The 20,260-nt window shown below is 41.5% G+C and overlaps 1 protein-coding gene across 4 annotated transcripts in view; it reads right to left on the bottom strand.

The window, feature by feature from the left end:
• Positions 1 to 20,260, bottom strand: part of TRPM6 (transient receptor potential cation channel subfamily M member 6) — an 80,346-nt gene that overhangs the window by 54,002 nt on the left and 6,084 nt on the right. For 2 of the 4 annotated variants that reach the window (XM_080972202.1, XM_080972201.1), the window contains exons 2-12: positions 10,600 to 10,679; positions 9,632 to 9,670; positions 8,554 to 8,734; positions 7,725 to 7,938; positions 6,247 to 6,371; positions 4,785 to 4,956; positions 3,887 to 4,061; positions 1,945 to 2,068; positions 1,648 to 1,720; positions 1,423 to 1,523; positions 1,084 to 1,218 (exon numbers count right to left, since the gene is read on the bottom strand). In XM_080972202.1, the coding sequence (XP_080828328.1) occupies positions 1,084 to 1,218; positions 1,423 to 1,523; positions 1,648 to 1,720; positions 1,945 to 2,068; positions 3,887 to 4,061; positions 4,785 to 4,956; positions 6,247 to 6,371; positions 7,725 to 7,938; positions 8,554 to 8,734; positions 9,632 to 9,670; positions 10,600 to 10,679 (1,419 nt within the window). Of the gene's footprint in view, positions 1 to 1,083; positions 1,219 to 1,422; positions 1,524 to 1,647; positions 1,721 to 1,944; positions 2,069 to 3,886; positions 4,062 to 4,784; positions 4,957 to 6,246; positions 6,372 to 7,724; positions 7,939 to 8,553; positions 8,735 to 9,631; positions 9,671 to 10,599; positions 10,680 to 18,507; positions 18,556 to 20,260 lie in introns of those variants that run through there. The other 2 variants (XM_080972200.1, XM_080972203.1) reach the window with 2 other exon arrangements.

The following is a 20,260-nucleotide window of genomic DNA, read 5'->3' as shown; positions in this document are numbered from 1 at the left end:
TCAGCTGCATTTCCGGCCCATGATCACAACAGAACTGTCAGATCAGCCTATCAACCAACCAATCACTATCTTCAAATGAGCCTCCTGCCTGCTAAACTGCTTCTTTTTTTGTTTATATACGGTAGATTGGGCAAGAGGTGGAGGCTGTGAGACTACAAGAGGAAATAGTCTCTCTTTTATCCTCGCTGTCTTATCCTGCGTGCCTCCCTCATAGATTTTAAACTGGCCTTTGGGGCACTGCAACCTGCCCTTTACATTTTCTGCCATTCCTCTAATAGAAAATTAAACAGATTGTCTAGTTAGTGTTACACTTGTGGAAGGAAAAGCACTTTTTCATAATACATCCAATACATCCAAAAGAGCAAAACCCAAGGACCAAGGCACTGAAGGGTTATTTATTTTTAATATATTGTAGAATACTACATTACACTAATAGGGTGAAATTCCCAAACTGTTCTGGAATATGTTTGGTGCACTCAGATCTGTCCCCATCCCAATCTGTATCATTCCAAACTTTCAGAATGTATACTGACATCCATTTTAGATTTCAGGTGTCCCAGTTTTATGAGGGATGTGATGGGGAGCAGATTCTGAATGATTCATTGTTGCAGAAGCCTCAGCAAGGCCTCTGCTGTGATGATGAAGTAAGCTGCAAACAGTCTTGAATAACAAAATGAAAACATTATCTGCTCTCTTTTCAATGAAACAAATAGATCAACAGATAAAAGAGGAAGAACAGAAGATGACGTTACTTTGTAGCTTGATTCATCTGCCCATTCATCCATCTAGGATAAAGCCATCCTGACAGGCAGTTCTGCAGGAGTACATACAACTAGGCATGCACCTACACAACAGCCACTCACCAAAACCTATGACCAGAACTATGCAACGAGTTCGGGGGGGGGGGGGACGACCCAACTAGGCATACTTATAACAGCTTTTTGGATTCTGTGCTACAAGCTCAAACATCCATGCAAAAATGCAGAAACGACCTATTGTTCCATTGGAACTACCTCTGAATATTAGCAAAGTAGATACATATTTAAGCAAAATGTATTCAGCACTGGAATTCCAGGCACTCACAGTATTGTACAGTTCTTCCAATCGGGTTATGGTCAGAAAACGGTGCAGATTCACTCCATGTTCTATTAGCAACTTCACAAATTCTACCCGATCCATCACCAGAGCATCAAGCATTGCTTGTTCCAGGGACCCAACCTTCAAACAAGTGCAGGAAATGTAAAGAAAGGGCGAGAAATAATTGTTTTCTTCATAACTTTTGCAATTTCTCGGAGTTATTTGCATTTCAATGCTGGTGAGTAAACTCCAATATTCTCCTTAAACACAATAAGACAAATAAGTACAGATAGCACAACTGTAAATGTTTGTCCATAATGTGTGGAAAACAAATGTGAAAACTACCTTCCAGTGCTGTCCATAAATCAATATATGCTTCTTAGCAATGTCCAGTCTGTTCCAGGCCAGTGCCAGATTTAGCTGATCTGGAGCGGACATATTTGTTCCTACAAAAAGGAAATTATTCTTTTAGATTTTATACAAAATGTTTTTCCTCTTCTACTTCAAAAGTAATTCTTATGCATTGCTATGACTTTGAAGAAAGAGGCAGAAATTATTATATGCATGTACCTTTTAAGAGTGCAGTCAGGATTGCCAAATCAATGTCCTGATGCTCATCCGACTCTGCATCAAATATGGTTATCTGTCAAAATAACAAAACATTTTACTGAGAGAAGAGAGAAAACCACCAGACAATTCAAGACTATTGCACATGGTGGGCAAAGGATAGGCAGTAAACTGTGACCTGCAATCATTTTTCTAAACATGATTAATTTAGTGGAACAGCTTCTGAACCCAAGTCAAAATTCAATGGCACTCTAGAGAATGAGATTAATGAAAAGAATTTCATGAATTTATCATACTTACAGAATCCCTGTGTTCCATGCACTCCATTAACATTTTAAATAAGTGGTGGGACTGTTTCTGCCCCAAACTGAAGGTGTTCTGAATCATTAATAATATCTCTTCCTTGAGCTGAGGGCTCAAATTCCTGAGAAAGAAACGTATGTACAAAAAGATAATTATTATTTCACCAATAGATACTTATTGTCTGTTACTGTAATACTGTAAATATTTTTCAACAAATTTGTAACACAAAAAGCTTCCCCCATCTCTTTATTTGTACTGCTTGTCCCCTACACAAGGGCAGCCAATGTATGTGCCCTCCAGACATTATTGGACTACAACTCCCAACAGCACCAACCTGTTGGACAATGGTCAGGGATTATGGGATCTGGAGTCCACCAAAATATGGAGGGCATCACTGAGTCTACCCTTGCACTATATAGTGACTGAAACATCACCCCTAAATAACTGAAGTCAAGGCATGTCCACAAAAAGAATAAAGCGTTCAATTTAGAATGGTTACTTTACACATACATAGTTGGTTACAGGCATTCCACCTAAGTAACAGTCAATCAGCACTGTACAACTGTGATTGGCAACTAGTTTGGCTGATGGCCAAATTATGTTGCCTCTGTCCCACTTACTGTTGTTGACATATGCATAGTTTGTGGAGGAAGAAGAGTTTAAAAGGACCCATAGGATAAACCCAAGGCAATGATGGGTCAACTAGTGGTTGATCTGGATGATGGGCTACCAGATTTCCACTGTAGAAGCACCAAAAGAATAAAAAAAGGTAAAGGTAAAGGACCCCTGACAGTTAAGTCCAGTCGCAGATGACCTGGGGTTGCAGAACTCATCTCGCTTTACAGGCCGAGGGAGCCGGCGTTTGTCCGCAGACAGTTTTTCCATGTCATGTAGCCAGCATGACTAAGACATTTCTGGCGAAACCAGAGCAGCGCACGGAAATGCCGTTTACCTTCCCGCTGGAGCAGTACCTATTTATCTACTTGCACTTTTTTTTGCATGCTTTCAAACTGCTAGGTTGGCAGGAGCTGGGACCAAGCAATGGGAGCTCACCCCGATGTGGGGATTCAAACCACCGACCTTCTGATCGGCAAGCCCAAGAGGCTCAGTGGTTTAGAATAATGGCTTATAAATAGTACTGTCAAATGTTAATATGAGCAGTACAATTTCAACAGTGAAAATGTCCAATCTAGGTTAAGAGAAACATCTCTGAATGGTAAGAAATATGCTGAAGTTGGTGAAACTGGGCTGGAAGTATTAGACAGTTAAATCTTGAAAAATAGGGCTATTCAGAATATGTACCCTACAAGACTTGTAGAGCATCAGAATCATAGTCTGACCACCATCCCAGTTTCACTACCAACTGGACCACTTCAGCTACTTCTCTAGAACCACCCTGTGAGGACACAAAAAAGAAAACGGTGGTGACCAGAAGCTTCATCATTTGCCAAGCACATATTCCCAGTACTACCCATCAGTCAATAAGTAAAATAAGGAAGTGACTAGCTAGCAGCACAGGAAGCAAATTGGGTAGGTATGATAAAGAGATAACAGGTAGTATCTAGTGAGTTTTACTCAGAGAAGACCCATTGAAATTAATTAACATGACTAAGTTAGGGCCATTAATTTAAATGGGTCTAGCCTGAGTAATATTTTGTAGAATACTATGCTACAGCAGATGAAAGGACCAGCAGCAGGGCCAGAAAGGTCATGGGAAAAGGCCTAGAAAAAGGCTGAGCAATTCTTCTTTCCTGTCTCCAGAGTGAGAAGTTGAGATGCTCACCTGACACTCGACGAGGTTCAGAGACAATCTTACTAAACCATGTTTTTATTTTTTAAAAAACACCAAGATTTCTTAGCTATAGCCTTGTTTGATTAAAGGCATCTTTTGCAATGAAGCGGCAAGTGCAAGCAAATGCTGCAAGCTGCAAGTACTCACGTCATATCTGCTGTGTGCTTATGGGTGAAAGCGAGAAGGTCGGCTGCTCGCCCAGTTCCCTCATAAACTACTACAGGGACAGCCGGCTTGTCCCTCACATATTCCCACACGGTCAGGATCTCATTTGGACCACCTTCCACCAGCAGCCCAACTAAGGGCACTCCTTGTCCCATTCCTATTTCAAACCACATCGAAAATGTTAACAGGGCAGAGATCCACAGTGCATATAATAACCCACTTTTGTACCCATCAAGATTTTTTAAAATCACAAAACAAAAAGTAGGGCTATTGCCTGTTTTGTTTTTTAATAGTCAATTAAATAATGTTTTACTCAATTATTAATTTCACTGATTAAATTTGTATGAACATGCATGTGAGTAAAACATTGATAATTCTGAAGCAAAAAGCATTATTAGTTTTTCCTTTTTAGAAGGAGAACTTAGAAGATGGAAGTGTGACAGAGAAGAAATGATGTATTCTAAAAGCTACAGGTGGCTGGAACTAAGTATTAAAACTGCAGTATTATTTTTTTAATAAAAAATGTACTACTCAATGAATCGGGACATAAGAAAAATCTAGCAAAACAATTGCTAATTGATTAAGCCTTATTTTTTAACTTTAATTTTAATTGGCAACAGTCACATATCACAATACACCATGGTCAATGGTCACAGTAAATCATACTGAATGACAGTGCAAAAAGCTTCCACTGTGCTCCTCCCTAAAGATTTGTAAAACAGATTTAAGATTCGTTCCAAGCACCAATTTCCTGTAGGGAAACATGACATGCTGGTATCCATGAGAAGTTACTTCTCTTCTCTTAGTGCAAAGCCAGCTATCAGTGGTGCCTCAGATAAGAAGCTTCTTACAAAGTGAACCCAGAACAAGGAGAACTTACTAGAGTGTATTTTCTGGAGTGACAGGTATTTTTCTAGATTCCTCCTGAGTTTCATCTCATTGCCATATTTGCCCACGGTGCCATCATCAGCCAGTATGAAATGGGAATGCATGCTGTTCAGGGTGCTCAGCTTGCTGAGAGGGTTGCTCAGGGTCTGATACAGGCACACTACCTGAGGAGAATCCAGGTAAAAGCAAAACAAAACAGCCCCACCAAAATACTATAGCATTCTCATTTGGGAAGGGGGTGGGACATCTGCCTGATTTAGACATTTTTATTGCCTAATAGAGAAATAATTTGCTTTATTTCACAAGAAGTCATGGCATCAAATAGAGAATACTATTTGCATAGTATTCTCTAATAATCCTTGTACTCATAGATATTCTATAAGGCAGAAGACCTGAGATCCTTAGTCACTGCTATTTTAAAAACAACATTCTTTTACACAGTACTTTTTTTCTGGGGGTACGCAGGGGTACACACACCCCTAAACATTTTGTGAATCTAAGTTTGGCCTCATTGAGGTGGAGTATTTCAATATGAGTAGGAAAATGAGAGTACCCCTAAATATTTTTTTTAGAAAAAGAGCACTGCTTTTACATCAGCACCAATCCAGTCTCCAAATAGCAGAATAATAGTATCCTTCCTGAAGTACAACAGGGTTATGGGTGGTATTTAACTACCTTTTGCTCAGAGTAGACTCACTGGAATTAATAAGAATGATTAAGTTAGGTCAATTAATTTCAATGGGTCTACAACAAGTAAAAGTGGGCCAGATTCAACTAATGAGTGCAACAGAAGCACAGTGGGGGCTTTCCCCCCCCCCGTCTCTCCCCCCCCCCCCCACTCCTCCAACTGGCTTGAGGAAACTTCCCCAAACACTACACAAGGATAGAAGAGGGGAGATCATTGCATGAAACGCTTGCGCTGATGAAACAATCTTCTCAGCACTATGTTGAATTCCCCCCTTGTGTTGAAGAGTACTTCCAAACAGGGGCTTAATTTTGAAAACAGGTCATTCAGCTATTGCAAACAGGTAACAAATAGGCTTTATTAAAGATTAGGTTGTTTTCAGGAAAGGGTCAGTCTAGATGAAATGGGGGGAGGAATATAGGTTGGCATTTTGATGCTTATGTCATCATATAGATACTGTGAAAAAATTGCTTAGATTTCCACAATAAACACCCATCTAGGAAGCACCTTAGATATGAGGTAATCCATACAATAGTTTCTATCCCATTGCCACTAATATCCATATATATCAGCATTGCATAAATTACATATTTGCATCTGATGGCAAGTTACACAAGAATAATTGCATAAAACACCCTCTTTGCTGGAGATGCAAGTTTGTACACGTGAAAGAGCTCTTCCCTACAGGCAAACCCCTACTATGCAGGCTTTGGGACTGAGGGAAAGAGTGCACTTAAAACAAGAAAACAAAGAGCATTCATTAACTCACATCTTTTCCAATGAGGTCCCTCTGGTTCTCAATGATACCCCAAGGGGGGATTCCAACAGCCAAGATCTTTCTTAAGTACTGAGAGGCATGGAGTTTCAAGGCATCTCCCACATGCTTAGACACACCTAGAAATATTATCACCATCATCATTAATATTACAAAACAGTTGGCATCTTGCCCTCACAGCATATAATTCTTTGTGCATTGCCTTGTGATCTACTTAGATGAAAGGCGGTCTAGACATGAAATTGTCATGGATTCTACTCAGTATTGATCCAGAGCAGAACTCCAGTGTATAGTTAGCAGGTTAAAAACTTAAACATGTTGTGGGATTCCCAAACAATAGACCAGAGGCAATTGTATTTCATCCAGCAGAGCTTTACTGCTACTGAAGGCAAATGAGCATAATGGTCACAAATTGACACCGTCCATAAGAAGTCCAATTGCAGCAGACTTACAATAACTTATAATAAGACCAAAACTTAACACCTTATACAAAACACCACACCAGAAGAAAAGACACAGAGAGAGTAAAACCCAGGCTCCTTCTGGCCTTACTATTATAGTCAGCATGACCTTGTCAGAAGAGAACAAAACCAGTTTAAGCCAGCTGTACTCAGCTTCTCTGAAGGAATAACCCAAACATCAGGAACTTTCTGCTTGTTTCTTTGACACAGAGAAGCTTCCAGAACCCTCTTGAATTAATTAGAATAGGAAAGATCTCTAAACATTAGATCAATACTTTCTGTACCAAGAAATGCAAACTGACAGAAATAAGTAAGAAATGTACATCACATCCAAACTGCAAAAAGGAAATACCGGTAGATCATAGCCTAAGAACATGGTGGAGTTACATACAACTACAGTACCATGGAAAAATGTTGCATTTGTGGGACTTCTCCACAAAATTGTGAACTGTATTTCTTGAATAACACAATATTTTTCAACCACAGTTATTACATCCACACTATACACTTATACTATTAACAGTCATGGCTTCCCCCTAATAATTTTGTGAACTGCAGTTTGTTAAGGGTGCTGAGAGTTATTATTATATCATGATTATTTATTAAATTTATAAAATTTATATAGTAAGATCACAGGTTGTCAGGAGACCCCTCAGAAAGCAAAATTCCCAGAAACCATAACAAACTACACAGATCCAAATATTCCATATGACCAAGGCACAGAAGGTTCAAACCGCACACAGGCAGCTCTAACAAGCTAACCAGCCACAAACTGCCTGTCATCTAAGAAACCAAAGCTATGAGAGGAGGCCTAACTCAGTAGTAGAGCATATGCTCTGCATACAAAGGATCCAGGCACAATTCTTGGCATCTTCATGCAGAATGGGGGGAAATCCTGCCTGAAATCCTCAATAATCTAGACAATTCTAAGGCCCGACTCAGTATAAGGCAATTTTCTGTGTTTCTATGTTCCTCAGAGAGAACATTACATTTCAAAAGAGTTTACTGTACCAGTGTTGATGCCTTCTGTTAGTATCCATGCTCCTGTGGTCTCAGCAGCTTTGACCAAGCCTTTGCTCAAAAGCTGCTTAAGTTTAGATGGAAGTTTGAAGTTCTGGATGCCACCATGAACAGAAATGACCAGTTTGGGCAATTCCATCTGCCATTCTTTCACCATGAGTTGCAACAACTGGTCCACCTTGGTATCATAAGAAGTTCTAATATACTGAAAAAATAAACTGTAGTTGTTAGAATTACGCAGAGAGAAAAGGTAGCATATATTTTGTAGGGAGAAGATATCATCTTAGTCCTAACCTCTTCAATTTGCTGAAAGCTCTAATAGTTCAAACATTTCCAACTTTTTAAATTGGCCTGTTTTCAAAATCATCACAGTGAAACACACACACACACACCTAACGGGTTAGCATAATGTTCCTTTCAAACACAGGAACAGAAATCCATTGATTATGGTGAGGAACTGAAGTACACTATCACTTAATATATAGCTGAGTAACTCATGTGTGTTTATCTTTTTGTCTCATCATTCAGAGGTGAATATGTTCACTCCTTTAATTTCAAAAGTATTATGCCAGAGATGATGGAAGCTGTCAGAAGCACTCTATTATATAGGATGGTGGTACTTGATCTTTTAGACACATGCATGATATCTCTTGATATTGTAGTCATCAAATTATGAGATGGCATGGAACAAACTCATACCAACTTATACTGGATTTTTATCTAACACCAGCAGTTTTATGTTTAGCACTATTGGTTGTTTTTATGCTAAATAACTGAGAAAATTATTTTATTACAGCTCTGTTTCAAAGTGTGTACGCACCTTGGCATGGTAAGTGTGATCACTGTCTTGAAAATTAATAGTACCAAATGCATCAGTTGGACTTGTCTTTGTGTCCCTTTGGACACACCATTCCCTGTTCTCTACTTCTTGTGGAGACCGACAGATGGGCCAGCAACAATCAATCCCAGGGTGGTCACCAATTAGCCGTCCACAACAACACCTTTTAAAAAAGACCCAAAAAAACTCATAACATTGGCATAAATTAATTAAATGCATTTCTGAACTACTACATATAAACAGTGACTAGCTCACATTAATGCATTGTACTAGAATGCTGTAAGCCATTTCTAAAGTTTTACACCTTGCACTGTACAAATATCTTGTTAAAATTATAAGCAAATTGCAGGTTAAGGCTCCTGTTAACATCTTAAATTATCAATCCAGAGATTTCTAACTGGAAAACTCAGATTGAATGGAAGGATAAGACAGAGAAAATATGGCAATTTTTCAAATATATATGCATAGAATAGCATAATCTGGATGCCTGCAGCTTTTCACAGCTGTTTTGTTATGAAGGACAGGTGGACAATATAACTAGATGTGAATAATATATCTTCCTGTTATTTTTAAGTGTTTATAGCAGGTGTGAGGATATTCCATTGGAATCAGGACCTCTGGAGGAGGAGTTTCAGGTCGGTGTCTCTCCCAAATTGACCAGAAGATACTGGGGATTAAACCTGGGACATTCTAAATGCACAGCTGATGCTCTAGCACTAAGCTATGGTTTGCAACATACAGCCTCCACCTGGAAGCACCAATGTTTTATCCCTCCACACCAAACTTTCTCTAATATGCAGGCGTAGCTCCCTGCTTGCACTCTCTTTTTGTTTCTTTGTCTTCCCATATCCAACAGGAGGCACCAGCTGTGCATGGAAGTCTCTGGATGCCACATCTAGTTTATGGACCGCAGCAGGATTTCTAGTACCGTAAATCCTCCAGCAGCTGACTGAAATGCTGTCAACCATTTATATTAGTAGGGGACACATCCTTGGTTAGGAATATTTCACACCCATTCTTTATTTTAAAAAATACAGTCCCAAATCGTATGAGGTCTTACCGAATTAAGTTCTGGCACACTTGGCATCTTGCGGGACATCTGAAAAAGAAGTTAAAAACAGCAGTATGTTGTACAGTTACATTTGTAAAAAAAAAAAGTTAGGCTTCAAAAAGGCAGACCATTCATCTGAAGCGTTTCATTGCACCACTGTCACAAAAAACCCAAGTAACACTTTTTACACAATGTCTTACCTGGACAACATTGTCGGTAACTTACTGAAAGGTTCAAATGCAAAAATGTAATGGCTCAAGAACAACTTCAAGGTTAGTAAAAAAAAACAAAAAACAGAGCCATTGTTTCTAACTTTGACTTCCTAAATATGCATGCTACACTGATTTAAATAATTAATAATCAATACTACATCTATCCCTGTCAAAATCACCTGTATTGTATATTTCAAAGCAGTCAAATAATTGATTGGGTGAAACTGGGTAAGGTGTAAAGGGAGGGGAAGTTGGCCAGGTGTGTGGGAAGGAGGGGTGGCAAAGGCATTGCTAGGCGGGGGGGGGCGGTGAGCAGACTGGGCAGGGGTCGCAGCCCCTCTCTGGGTGGTTCTTATGATACTCCTGGGTTGTGGGTTCCACACTGGAAATATGTTGCCTGCAGTGCCGTGTATAAATGTTTGAAGCCACATGAGGCCAACACCTAACTGAAGCTGAGCAGGACTGGCTCTGTCAGAGAGGGTTCCATGATGGAAGAAAGGTAGGATAAACATGTCAGAAAACAAATAAATGATACTGTACAAAGTATGACTGCCATTTTAAGGGAAACATGATATAGAGCCTCAAATTCACAATGAAAATATGGCTGAAGTTAACTAGATTATGGTCATATTTGTAGCAGCTAGAAGGGCCTATATTTATTCAAGGAAAACCAACATTGTTAAAGAGTGAATTAGAAGTTTTTAATTGTATTTTTATCTTCTTGTTGTTTGTACAATTCAACCAAAACAAAGCAAAACAAAGTACCTGTGATGATCTTTGGAACTTGGCACGATTTTTGCACACTCTCTTTTACAGAAGACACCTTCAATCCAAGTTTTCTGGGACTGAAAAGAAATATTAAACCTCAAACAGATACTTTGGGAGGCAAAAATAATTATCTGCAATAACTAGTACCGCACATAGGAGATACCTATGTGTAGCTATTAGCACATGTTGTAGGACTGAACACAGTTGGCATTAATATTGTGCATGAGATCAGTTTGCACAATTATTTCCTTCCTTATCTCAGAACATTGCAGATTAATCTGTGCTGACCTAAACTCTAGCGTTTAGAATTCACTCACACTAACCCATGCCTAGAGATAGGAAGAAAGCTCACAGCCTTCCTAATAGCAGATGAATTGAGTGAGATAAGGAAGAAATGCTGAACTGACAGAACTCATCTCCACTTGCTTGACACAATATTAATACCTGGCAGCTATTTTACATTTGTACAATGAACAGATGGTGCTGGCTATCACTTAATAGTGGTCATGTTCTTTTTTAAAAAGATTAAAAACCTTTGGTTCCAATTTAGTAATGACAATCACGGAGAGAAACTTATCAGAGAAATTCTACCCTATCAACAGGTGGAATTCTTGAAAATGAATGAAAGTTCAATATTACCCTCTGCCTACTACGGGGAATAACTTTATAATCCAGATAGCTTTAAAAAATCATTTAAAAATTCAAGGAACCCCTGGCACACATACACCTTTGAGCCATGCCCCACCTGTAGGGCTGCTAGGTCACCTGAAATCTCCATAGGACCCACTGAAATATTTGCCGAGTGTCTGAAAAGTGAGGCAAATGACACAAATATGCAGATTGTTCCATACAGTTAGACTGGGGAAGGGCCACAGTGCAGTTGGTTCAGTCCCCAGCATCTCCAGGAAGGCCTGGGAGAGACGCCTGTCTGAAACCCAGTCAGTGAAGAGACAGATGGACCAGGGGCTCCTGTGTTGCCAAGCTCTATATTCCATTCTTCACCAAACCATGACAGGCATTTGTTTATTTCATAAAATTTATAGACTGCATGATTGTAGAAAACCTCAAAGCAGTTTACAAAGGAATAAAACAGCAAGTTTATTAGTTTTTTAAAAACATTCGGAAAAAGTATAAGCTAGCAATAAACTAAAAACACATCAGCGTTCTAAATATCAGTTCATAAGTTTATTGTTCTAGCCAAAGGCCATGACAGACTTGCATTAGGCAATAGTAAGGTAAAAGGGACACAGGTGGCGCTGTGGACTAAACCACTGAGCCTCTTGGGCTTCCTGATCAGAAGGTCAGTGGTTCGAATCCATGCGATGGGGTGAGCTCCCGTTGCTCTGTCCCAGCTCCTGCCAACCTAGCAGTTCAAAAGCATGCCAGTGCCAGTAGATAAACAGGTACCACTGACTGCGGTGGGAAGGTAAACTGCATTTCTGTGCGCTCTGGTTTCTGTCATGATCCTGTGTGTGCTAGTAGCAGTTTAGTCATGCTGGCCACATGACCTGGAAAGCTGTCTGTGGACAAACGCTGGCTCCTTTGGCCTGAAAGCGAGATGAGCACCACAACCCCATAGTCGCCTCTGACTGGACTTAACTGTCCTGGGGTCCTTTACCTTTACCCTTAGGCAATAGTGTTAATAAAAGACTTTGCCAGGTTCTTGAGCATTGAAGTATTTTCCCTTGTGCATCACTGACAACTCAAATTCTAATATTATTTTGCCTTTTAAAAATCCAATTTGCCAACATCCATGATGTAAGAGAGAGAAATCACCAGAGACACCAACCAAAATCCAGCCTGGTTTCAGATTAAGCCCCCAAAACACCACAACAATTTATAGCAAATTTATCTAGCTCCTTCTTCCTGATTTTTTTGTATTCAGTGCATAGAGGGCACAGTATGTGCTGAACACTTCCAAGAGATTTGTTTACAACAAAAGCCAAACTAATCTAAATAAAAATAGGTCAACTTTCAGGTTTTATGGTCTTGGTTCATGATCTAGATGCTTGGATTTGCCTAGCTGCACTTCAACGCTGTTTCAGGGAAACCAGCAGGGTGTGAGCGGAAACTCAGGGTGAGAAGGGGACAAGAGGTTCAGAGAAGTCTTGAATTATTTTAACAAATATTTTATAAGCGGTTTTGTAAATCCCATGTATTTAGACAACTCATGAACTACTTAGTAAAAATCAGTCAAGGGATGTGGAAAGCCTTGGCTGCATGCCTGATCTGGGTGTAAGTTATGCTCACACGCAAGTAGCAAAGTACTCCCCCACCCCCGCCCCACTTATAACACTGCTGTGCCCGATATCAAGACTTGAATTAGTCTGATTGCCACAAGCCTGTCTCTGTAAGCATTACCCTGCAATCCAGAAAAACAACACTGCACTTTACCATATGCCTGATGCACTTCTTGATGGTGTGGATGACCAATGAAGGTTGCATTAGCATTATTTACATTTACATCCCATCTTTCTTCCAAGGAGCTGAAGATGGTGTACAGTGGTACCTCGGGTTAAGTACTTAATTCGTTCCGGAGGTCCGTTCTTAACCTGAAACTGTTCTTAACCTGAAACACCACTTTAGCTAATGGGGCCTCCTGCTGCTGCTGCGCTGCCGGAGCACCATTTCTGTTCTCATCCTGAAGCAAAGTTCTTAACCTGAAGCACTATTTCTGGGTTAGCAGAGTCTGTAACCTGAAGAGTATGTAACCTGAGGTACCACTGTACTTAATCTCCTCCTCCCCATTTTACCCTCACAACAACCCTGTGATGTAGACTAAACTGGCAGTGAGCAACTGGCCCAAGGTCACTCAATGAGCTTCATGGGTGAGGGGGGATTTGAACCCCAATGGTCCACGTCCTAGTCCAACACTCTAATCACTATGCCAGACTGGCTCTACTGCAAATACTACATGAAACAACCAGAAAACTATCATTAAAAGGTCAAGGATGGAGCATCTGTGGCCCTCCAAGTGTTGGGTTCCAACTGCCATCAGCCCCAGCCAGCATGCCCAATGGTCAGTGATGACGAGAGTTTGGGCCAACAGTATCTGGCAGGTTGGAAGCAGTAAGGCCTCTGAATAACAGTTACTGGCAACCACTGTGGAAACCACGCCTCTTTTGCTCAAGTCCTGCTGCAGGCTTCCCACGAGCATCTGGTTGGCCCCTGTGAGAACAGGATGCTGGACGAGACGGTCCGTTGGCCTGGATCAGCAGACTCTCTGTACGTTCTTATGGACAGCCACAGGCTCCTGGTCCCTAAAAGTGCTTCTGTTTAGGATTCTAGCCAGTCTGTCAGAGGAGCCCTGTGGTGCTTCTCTGGCCAACTGAGATGGGAAAAGGAGAAGCAGAGGGCATTTTTCTTCCTTGCTGCTAGTTTATACCTGCTGTGCCCTATTCAGGTTTGAGACCATCTCCTATTCCCAAACCTAAGCAGTGAGAGGGCTGCCTCTGTACCCCCTGGAAGGCATCCTTTACTTTGGTTGGTGATTAGCAAATACAGAGGTACCTCTAGTTACGAACTTAATTAGTTCCGGGGGTCCGTTCTTAATCTCAAACTGTTATTAAGTAGAGGCGTGCTTTCGCTAATGGGGCCTCTTGCTGCCGCTGCGCTGCCTGCACATGATTTCCGTTCTCATCCTGGGGCAAAGTTCTCAACTCGAGGTAACTCGTCCAGGTTAGTGGAGTTTGTAACCGGAAGCGTTTCTAACCTGAGGCGTTTGTACCTCGATGTACCACTGTATAAGGAATTTAGCAAATCCCAAAGCGATTTGCAAAACGAATAATAAAAAGACATAACATATAAAATTATGGGTCCATTAAAACACTGCAAAATACATCTGCCACAGTGTTCCTAGGCACACCCTATGGCCCAGCCCTCACCATCCAACATAAAGTGCTGCACAAGGGAGATATACCGTATTTTGCACTTTTCCCCTCCTAAAAAGTAAGGGGAAATGTGTGTGAGTCTTATGGAGCGAATGCAGGCGGGAGGCTCTGCTCAGCGCTCCCTTTAAAGAGCCGCACACATGTTCCACGCGCTCTTTAAAGGGAGTGCGACTCTTGGGGGAGCCTTAGCTGCGCACAGCCTCTCCCGGGCAACAGGAGCCTTCATCCCGCTGCCAGGGAGAGGCTTCGTGCAGCTATCCCATAAGCCAGGACACAAGCGGGATCGCTGTGCTGCAATCCCGCTTGCTGTCCTGGCTTCCTGGCTTAGCCGCGCACAGCCTCTCCCAGGCACCTAGCAGAGCCAATGTAGCGGGCACAGTGTACTTGCCTCTCTGGCACTGATTGCTGCTGGCACAAGAACAGGCGAGTAGGAGCAAGGCTAACCCAGGCAGGACAACGCACAGGCCCTTGTCTGCTTCCTTTCCACGAGGAGCTCACTCAGCCCCATGGCCAAGTGGGTCCCTTTTCTTTCTCCTACCCCAACTATTTCCAAGCACCAGCCCAGTGTCCTTTTCACAGGTGATGCCTCCGCCCTCCCCGCATGGCAGCAGTTTTGCCAGTTGAGATCAGCCTGCCAACCACTTGTGCTCTTCCCTTTCCTCCTCTCCTCCTAGCTCAGGCCTTCAGGACCTGCCTCCGCTATGTTTCAAGATGTTTATACCTGAAGTATTGCAATACTGGTTTTTATACTTTGTAAATCACTTTAAAAATCTATTTTGGCATTGGGGTACAGAAAATAATTATGATAATAATAGTAGTACTAGTAATAACAGCAGCATATATTAGTGAAAACCAGAATACAAAAGTGTGCTGTGTTATAGAAGATGGCTTGAAAGAATTTGCATATTTGGAAAAATTCCCACTAAAATGCATCTTCATGAGGCCTTTAAATAAATAAATAATATTGCATAATGCAAATGCAGAAATCTCAGGAACCGAAGTTGACAACTGGAAAGAAAAAAGAGAAACAGAGACACTGCTACCTTAGAAACAAGTCCCTCAGCATTCAGTGGGATTTCGTCCCCTGTGACTTGTGCTGGATGTAGTCTAATGCATTGTTATACAGATGTTATGCAAACCTGTCTACTTAGAAGAAAACCCCACTTTTGATCCTAAATATGTGTTCAATGTTGTTTACTGGCAGCATTCTCTTTTTAAAATGCATTCTACGTCCCTTTGCTCATTTAGCAAAAAACAATTTCAGAATTACCAAATTATATAAACATAACCCACAAACAAAAGCCATCTCCTAGTCCCAAACCTAAGCAGCGGGAGGGCTGCCTCTGTACCCCCTGGAAGGTGTCCTTTACTTTGGTTGGTGATTAGCAAATACAGTGGTACCTCTACTTACGAACTTTACAAAGGATCCTGGTTTCAGTAATGATAGAACATTGCATTATAGTGTTTTCATGTGGCCCTTATCTTCCCCCCCCCCCCTCAGCCTGATTTATGGCAATTTTAAAATGCAATTGCAATGAATCGACAAAGTACTGTTAAGGATCTTTACAGCTATAAAATCAGAGATTGGGACCCTGAGGGTCATCTAGTCCAAACCCCTGCCATGCAGAAATCTCATCTAGATCCTACTTGACAGATGGCCACCCAACCTCTGCTTTAAAAGCTCCAAAGAAGGATTCCATTACCATCGGGGTCCCTTCCAGCTCTGCAATTACATGATTCGTTATATACAGCTTGAGTGCAGGTGTTGCTACTGCTTCACTCCAACAGGTGTCCCAAATTCACTGCTCCACACCAGATTTCTAGGGAAGCCATCAGGAAGATCAGATTTCTGTCTGAGAGCTCCACCACTCTCAGTGCCTGTCTCTCAGTCTATACCTGCCCCTTCTTCACAAACAGCTTGGTGACATCATCCACCACAAGAAGGGGGAAAACTGAGGTAGATGAACATGCCCTTTCTTGAGTGATGCAAAGGCTCACCAGCCAAGTGCATCAGATCTTCCCAACAGTAGGAAATCTGCCCCATTAAACTTGCCCAACCGCTTTGACCCACAAGCAGAGTTGTAAATGGGTGGTGGGAGATCCTTGAGACCAACTCTCATCTCATTACATTATTAAAATTAGACAGGTATGAATTATTAAGCCCTGCAGAAAACACCACAGAATTAATCACAAAATGCTGCCAGCAGTCTGACAGTCTAAATAAATTACTGACACATGAGGAAAAAGGAAGAATTGAGTAAGGCACTCAGACACAATGTTAAGTAAGGCACTCAGACACACTAAGACACTATGTTAAAATCTCAGTGAATTGGAGAAGGCCTGGAAGAAAAACCAACAAATATGGGTTCCGTTGGAACTCTGCACGTGCATTTCTGTTTCACTCTGAACAAAGATCACAGCTCAGGTGCGTGTGATCAGAGGCAGCTCAAGCAAACTATAAATTAAACTTTTGTGGGAGAAACTCTAGTTCTTCACACCAGGGGAATTTCTCCATGGAAACCAAATGCTAACCCAATTAATCCCAGAAATCTCTGCCGTATCTAGTGCAAGTTCACATTTTCATCTAATTTTCAATTATTTTAGGATTTCTTAACCTGCCTTTCACCATTAAGTCTCATGGAAGATTACTACAAAACAATGATGCAACTTGAAAGCAAGTAAAACCAATACTTAACATAGCAAAAAGACAGCGTAGGTCATCTCAGCTGTCAAAGGCCAGGGTCCAGAGGTGTGTGTTCAGCATATTACAAAGGCTGTACAATGAAGACACTATAGACACCTCTGTGGGGAGAGAATTTGGGAGGTGACACGGAACAGCTTTTCCTGGAACACCACCACCCAAATTTCCAAATAGTAATTAAGATGCATCCTCCTGCAAGCACCTACTCCTGGTAATTGGATTGTCTGAATATCCTGAGAAAGTGTCGACAAAAAATTGTACCCAATGGCTCTCTGGTGAAAGAGTTATATTGTGTCATGGCATGACAAAGGGCACAAGTAATGTCCTCTTTACCAGTCCTTTACAGTATCATACTCTGACAGAGAGATGCATAGCAGGAAATTAATGTCTTGCAAATGGGCACGTTAGTCTTTTCAATTTTTTTGGAAACTTCCAAAAGACTGCGCCATGTCACTTTCTTCTAAGCTTGCTCCATGGGTATCTATGGCAGAAGAAATCCTTTTTGCTCAGCTAGACATCCTACCTTTGTTTCCCTTTGTTCTCTTTGTCACATCCTTTGTTGTAGAAGCACAACCCCACATCTATCAAAAGAAAAGCTTTTGCTATTTTTTGAACCATATGCTAAGGTTTCCAAGAAATCCAGAGTGGAATCAGATGTGGCCAAGCTAAGCCTGAGCCCATTGGGGGAGAATCTTAGAAACAGACTGAACAAAAGCGCCCCCCCCCCCCCTAGAGATGTCTATGAATTCCAAGGAAAACACATATGGGAATTGCCATATTCACTTATTGGTCCCATGTCTAGAACAGAAATCAATCCAGCAAATATTATTATTCACTCCTGTGAACAATACTCAAGCACTTACAGTCCCCCACAACCTATTCTCTCTCTCTCTCTTTCTCTCTCTCTCACACACACTGTGTGTGTGTGTGTGTGGAAATGAATGGAGCAGAACATAATCATGACGTAAGATACATAATTTCACAACAGACAATGAGATCAATAACATAGTTTATGGCAGAAGATGAACTGCTGCAGAACAGAACCAGTACTGCATACAATAAACGGAGAGTGAAAATAATACTGTCCTACCACATTCTCTCTCTCTCTCTCTCTCTCTCTCTCTCTCTCTCTCTCTCTCTCTCTCTTCCCAGCCACTCCAGACCCATCTGGAGAATGCAATCTTGGATCCTTCAATCCCCATGAAAATCCCCCAAATCGCTTTTCTTTGCTCCTCCTTCCATGAGGCAGGTAACTACCGTGCAGTTAAGGTTTTCACTTCTCTTTACCTTTCTTATTTTATGAATCTCACTCACCTGTAACCCTTGTGAGATTTGGATCACAGGCATTTTCATGTGATCTTTCCCCTTGCCAGTTCATTTAGTCTTTCCAAAGGTTTCTAAATGCCTGCCCCATATACTGTAAAAGGCACTTCTCTGAAGTAATAGTTCTGTGAGCCTCTGTGTTAGACACAGGTTCGTGTGCTATATAGACAAGAGCATACCTGATAAAACACAAGGTGCTTCCTAAAGAGTGGTTGAGACTGCACCATGTGAACATCTGGTGGCTTTCTTCATGTGGCTAGGAAGGGGATAGAGATGCAAACCACCACCTACAGTCTGAAGTTGCCTAGTTCAGACATAGGTGTATCACTTCATATACAGGAACTGATCTTCAGCCCTCAGGAACCACCAACGCAGAAGGGAAATAAAGTATGTGCCACAAGCAGACCAGTCACATGCACCAAACCTTGGTATGCTCTTTGTTTTGCCCTAACTTGATCCCTGGACTGATTGTCTGGGCTTTCCATCTTAAACCATACTTGTTTTACAATTGACATAAAGCGGAACCTAGACTGGAAGTCAAATCTTTTTGATGAAGTACACTAATTAAACACCAATAAGCAAGGGATAACATGTATTTTAGACAGCTCTGGAATTAATTTTACTAAATTGAAGTCTATACAAGTGTGGACTCAGAAATTGACTGCCGAACGGGGGGAAACTAGGTTACAGTATAAATATAACCATTAGTACTGTATTCCAAGAGCATTATTATTCCAATACCATTATATGCCAAGCTTTCTTTAAAAAAAACAAAAAACCCTAGGGTGAAAATAGTTGCCAGTGAGCTGGCTATTAAGGCAGTCAGCAGAGCCATAGCTAGGTGATCTTGCGCCCCTGGCAGAACCGTCCAGATTGCGCCCCCTGGCCATGGACAAATTAGCTCTTCTTTCTCCTTCGCCTCCAACCCCACCCCCCCCACTCCACCCATTCAATTCACCCTCTACTTAAAACCATTGCTTATGAGGCAATAATTTATATTTATATTTATGTACACCGCCTGCACCCCTGGTGGGGGCCCACCTCACCACCCCTAGCTACGACCCTGGCAGTCAGCCCTGGTTTTCTTTGTTCCAGAAAAAATGTTATTAATGTCCCCAACAGGCAATTTAATTTTTTTTGCACATATAAATTAGTTAACCTTGCCATGAAGCACAATATGTTCTCAGACAACTAATGTTGGTGTTATTTGCATATTGTTTTACTTGGGGAGGGGGCCCTGTAGGAATTTCTGCTGGAGATCTTGGCCCAGCCTAGCTGCCTGTTTGCACCACTCTGCAGGAGATGGTTGGGCATCCAGGGGCCCCGCAAAGGGACACAGCATCAGGAATGCTCAACTCAGTTGCTTTTATTAGGCATTGTATGTTACAGCATGGTCAGAATAACCCAGTTCATGCCCGTGATCCCATTCAAGAGCACTCTGGCAAACAGCCCTTACTTTATTTATCTACTTTATTTGTTTATTTAGTAAGATTTATACACCGCTTGATTATAAAAATTCTCAAAGTAGTTTAAAAAAGAAAAAAAGGGGGGGATTATAACCCTACTTTAAAACATACAAAAGTTACAATCCTAATCAGATTAGGTAAAGGTAAAGGTACCCCTGACCGTTAGGTCCAGTTGCGAACGTCTCTGGGGTTGCGGCGCTCATCTTGCTTTATTGGCCAAGGGAGCTGTGTACAGCTTCCAGGTCATGTGGCCAGCATGACTAAGCCGCTTCTGGCGA

Source organism: Podarcis pityusensis, assembly GCF_964106645.2.
Source record: "Podarcis pityusensis genome assembly, chromosome: 11".
Classification (NCBI taxonomy): domain Eukaryota; kingdom Metazoa; phylum Chordata; class Lepidosauria; order Squamata; family Lacertidae; genus Podarcis; species Podarcis pityusensis.
The sequence above is the reverse complement of the archived record's forward strand: the minus strand, read 5'-3'. Positions and strand labels throughout refer to the sequence as shown.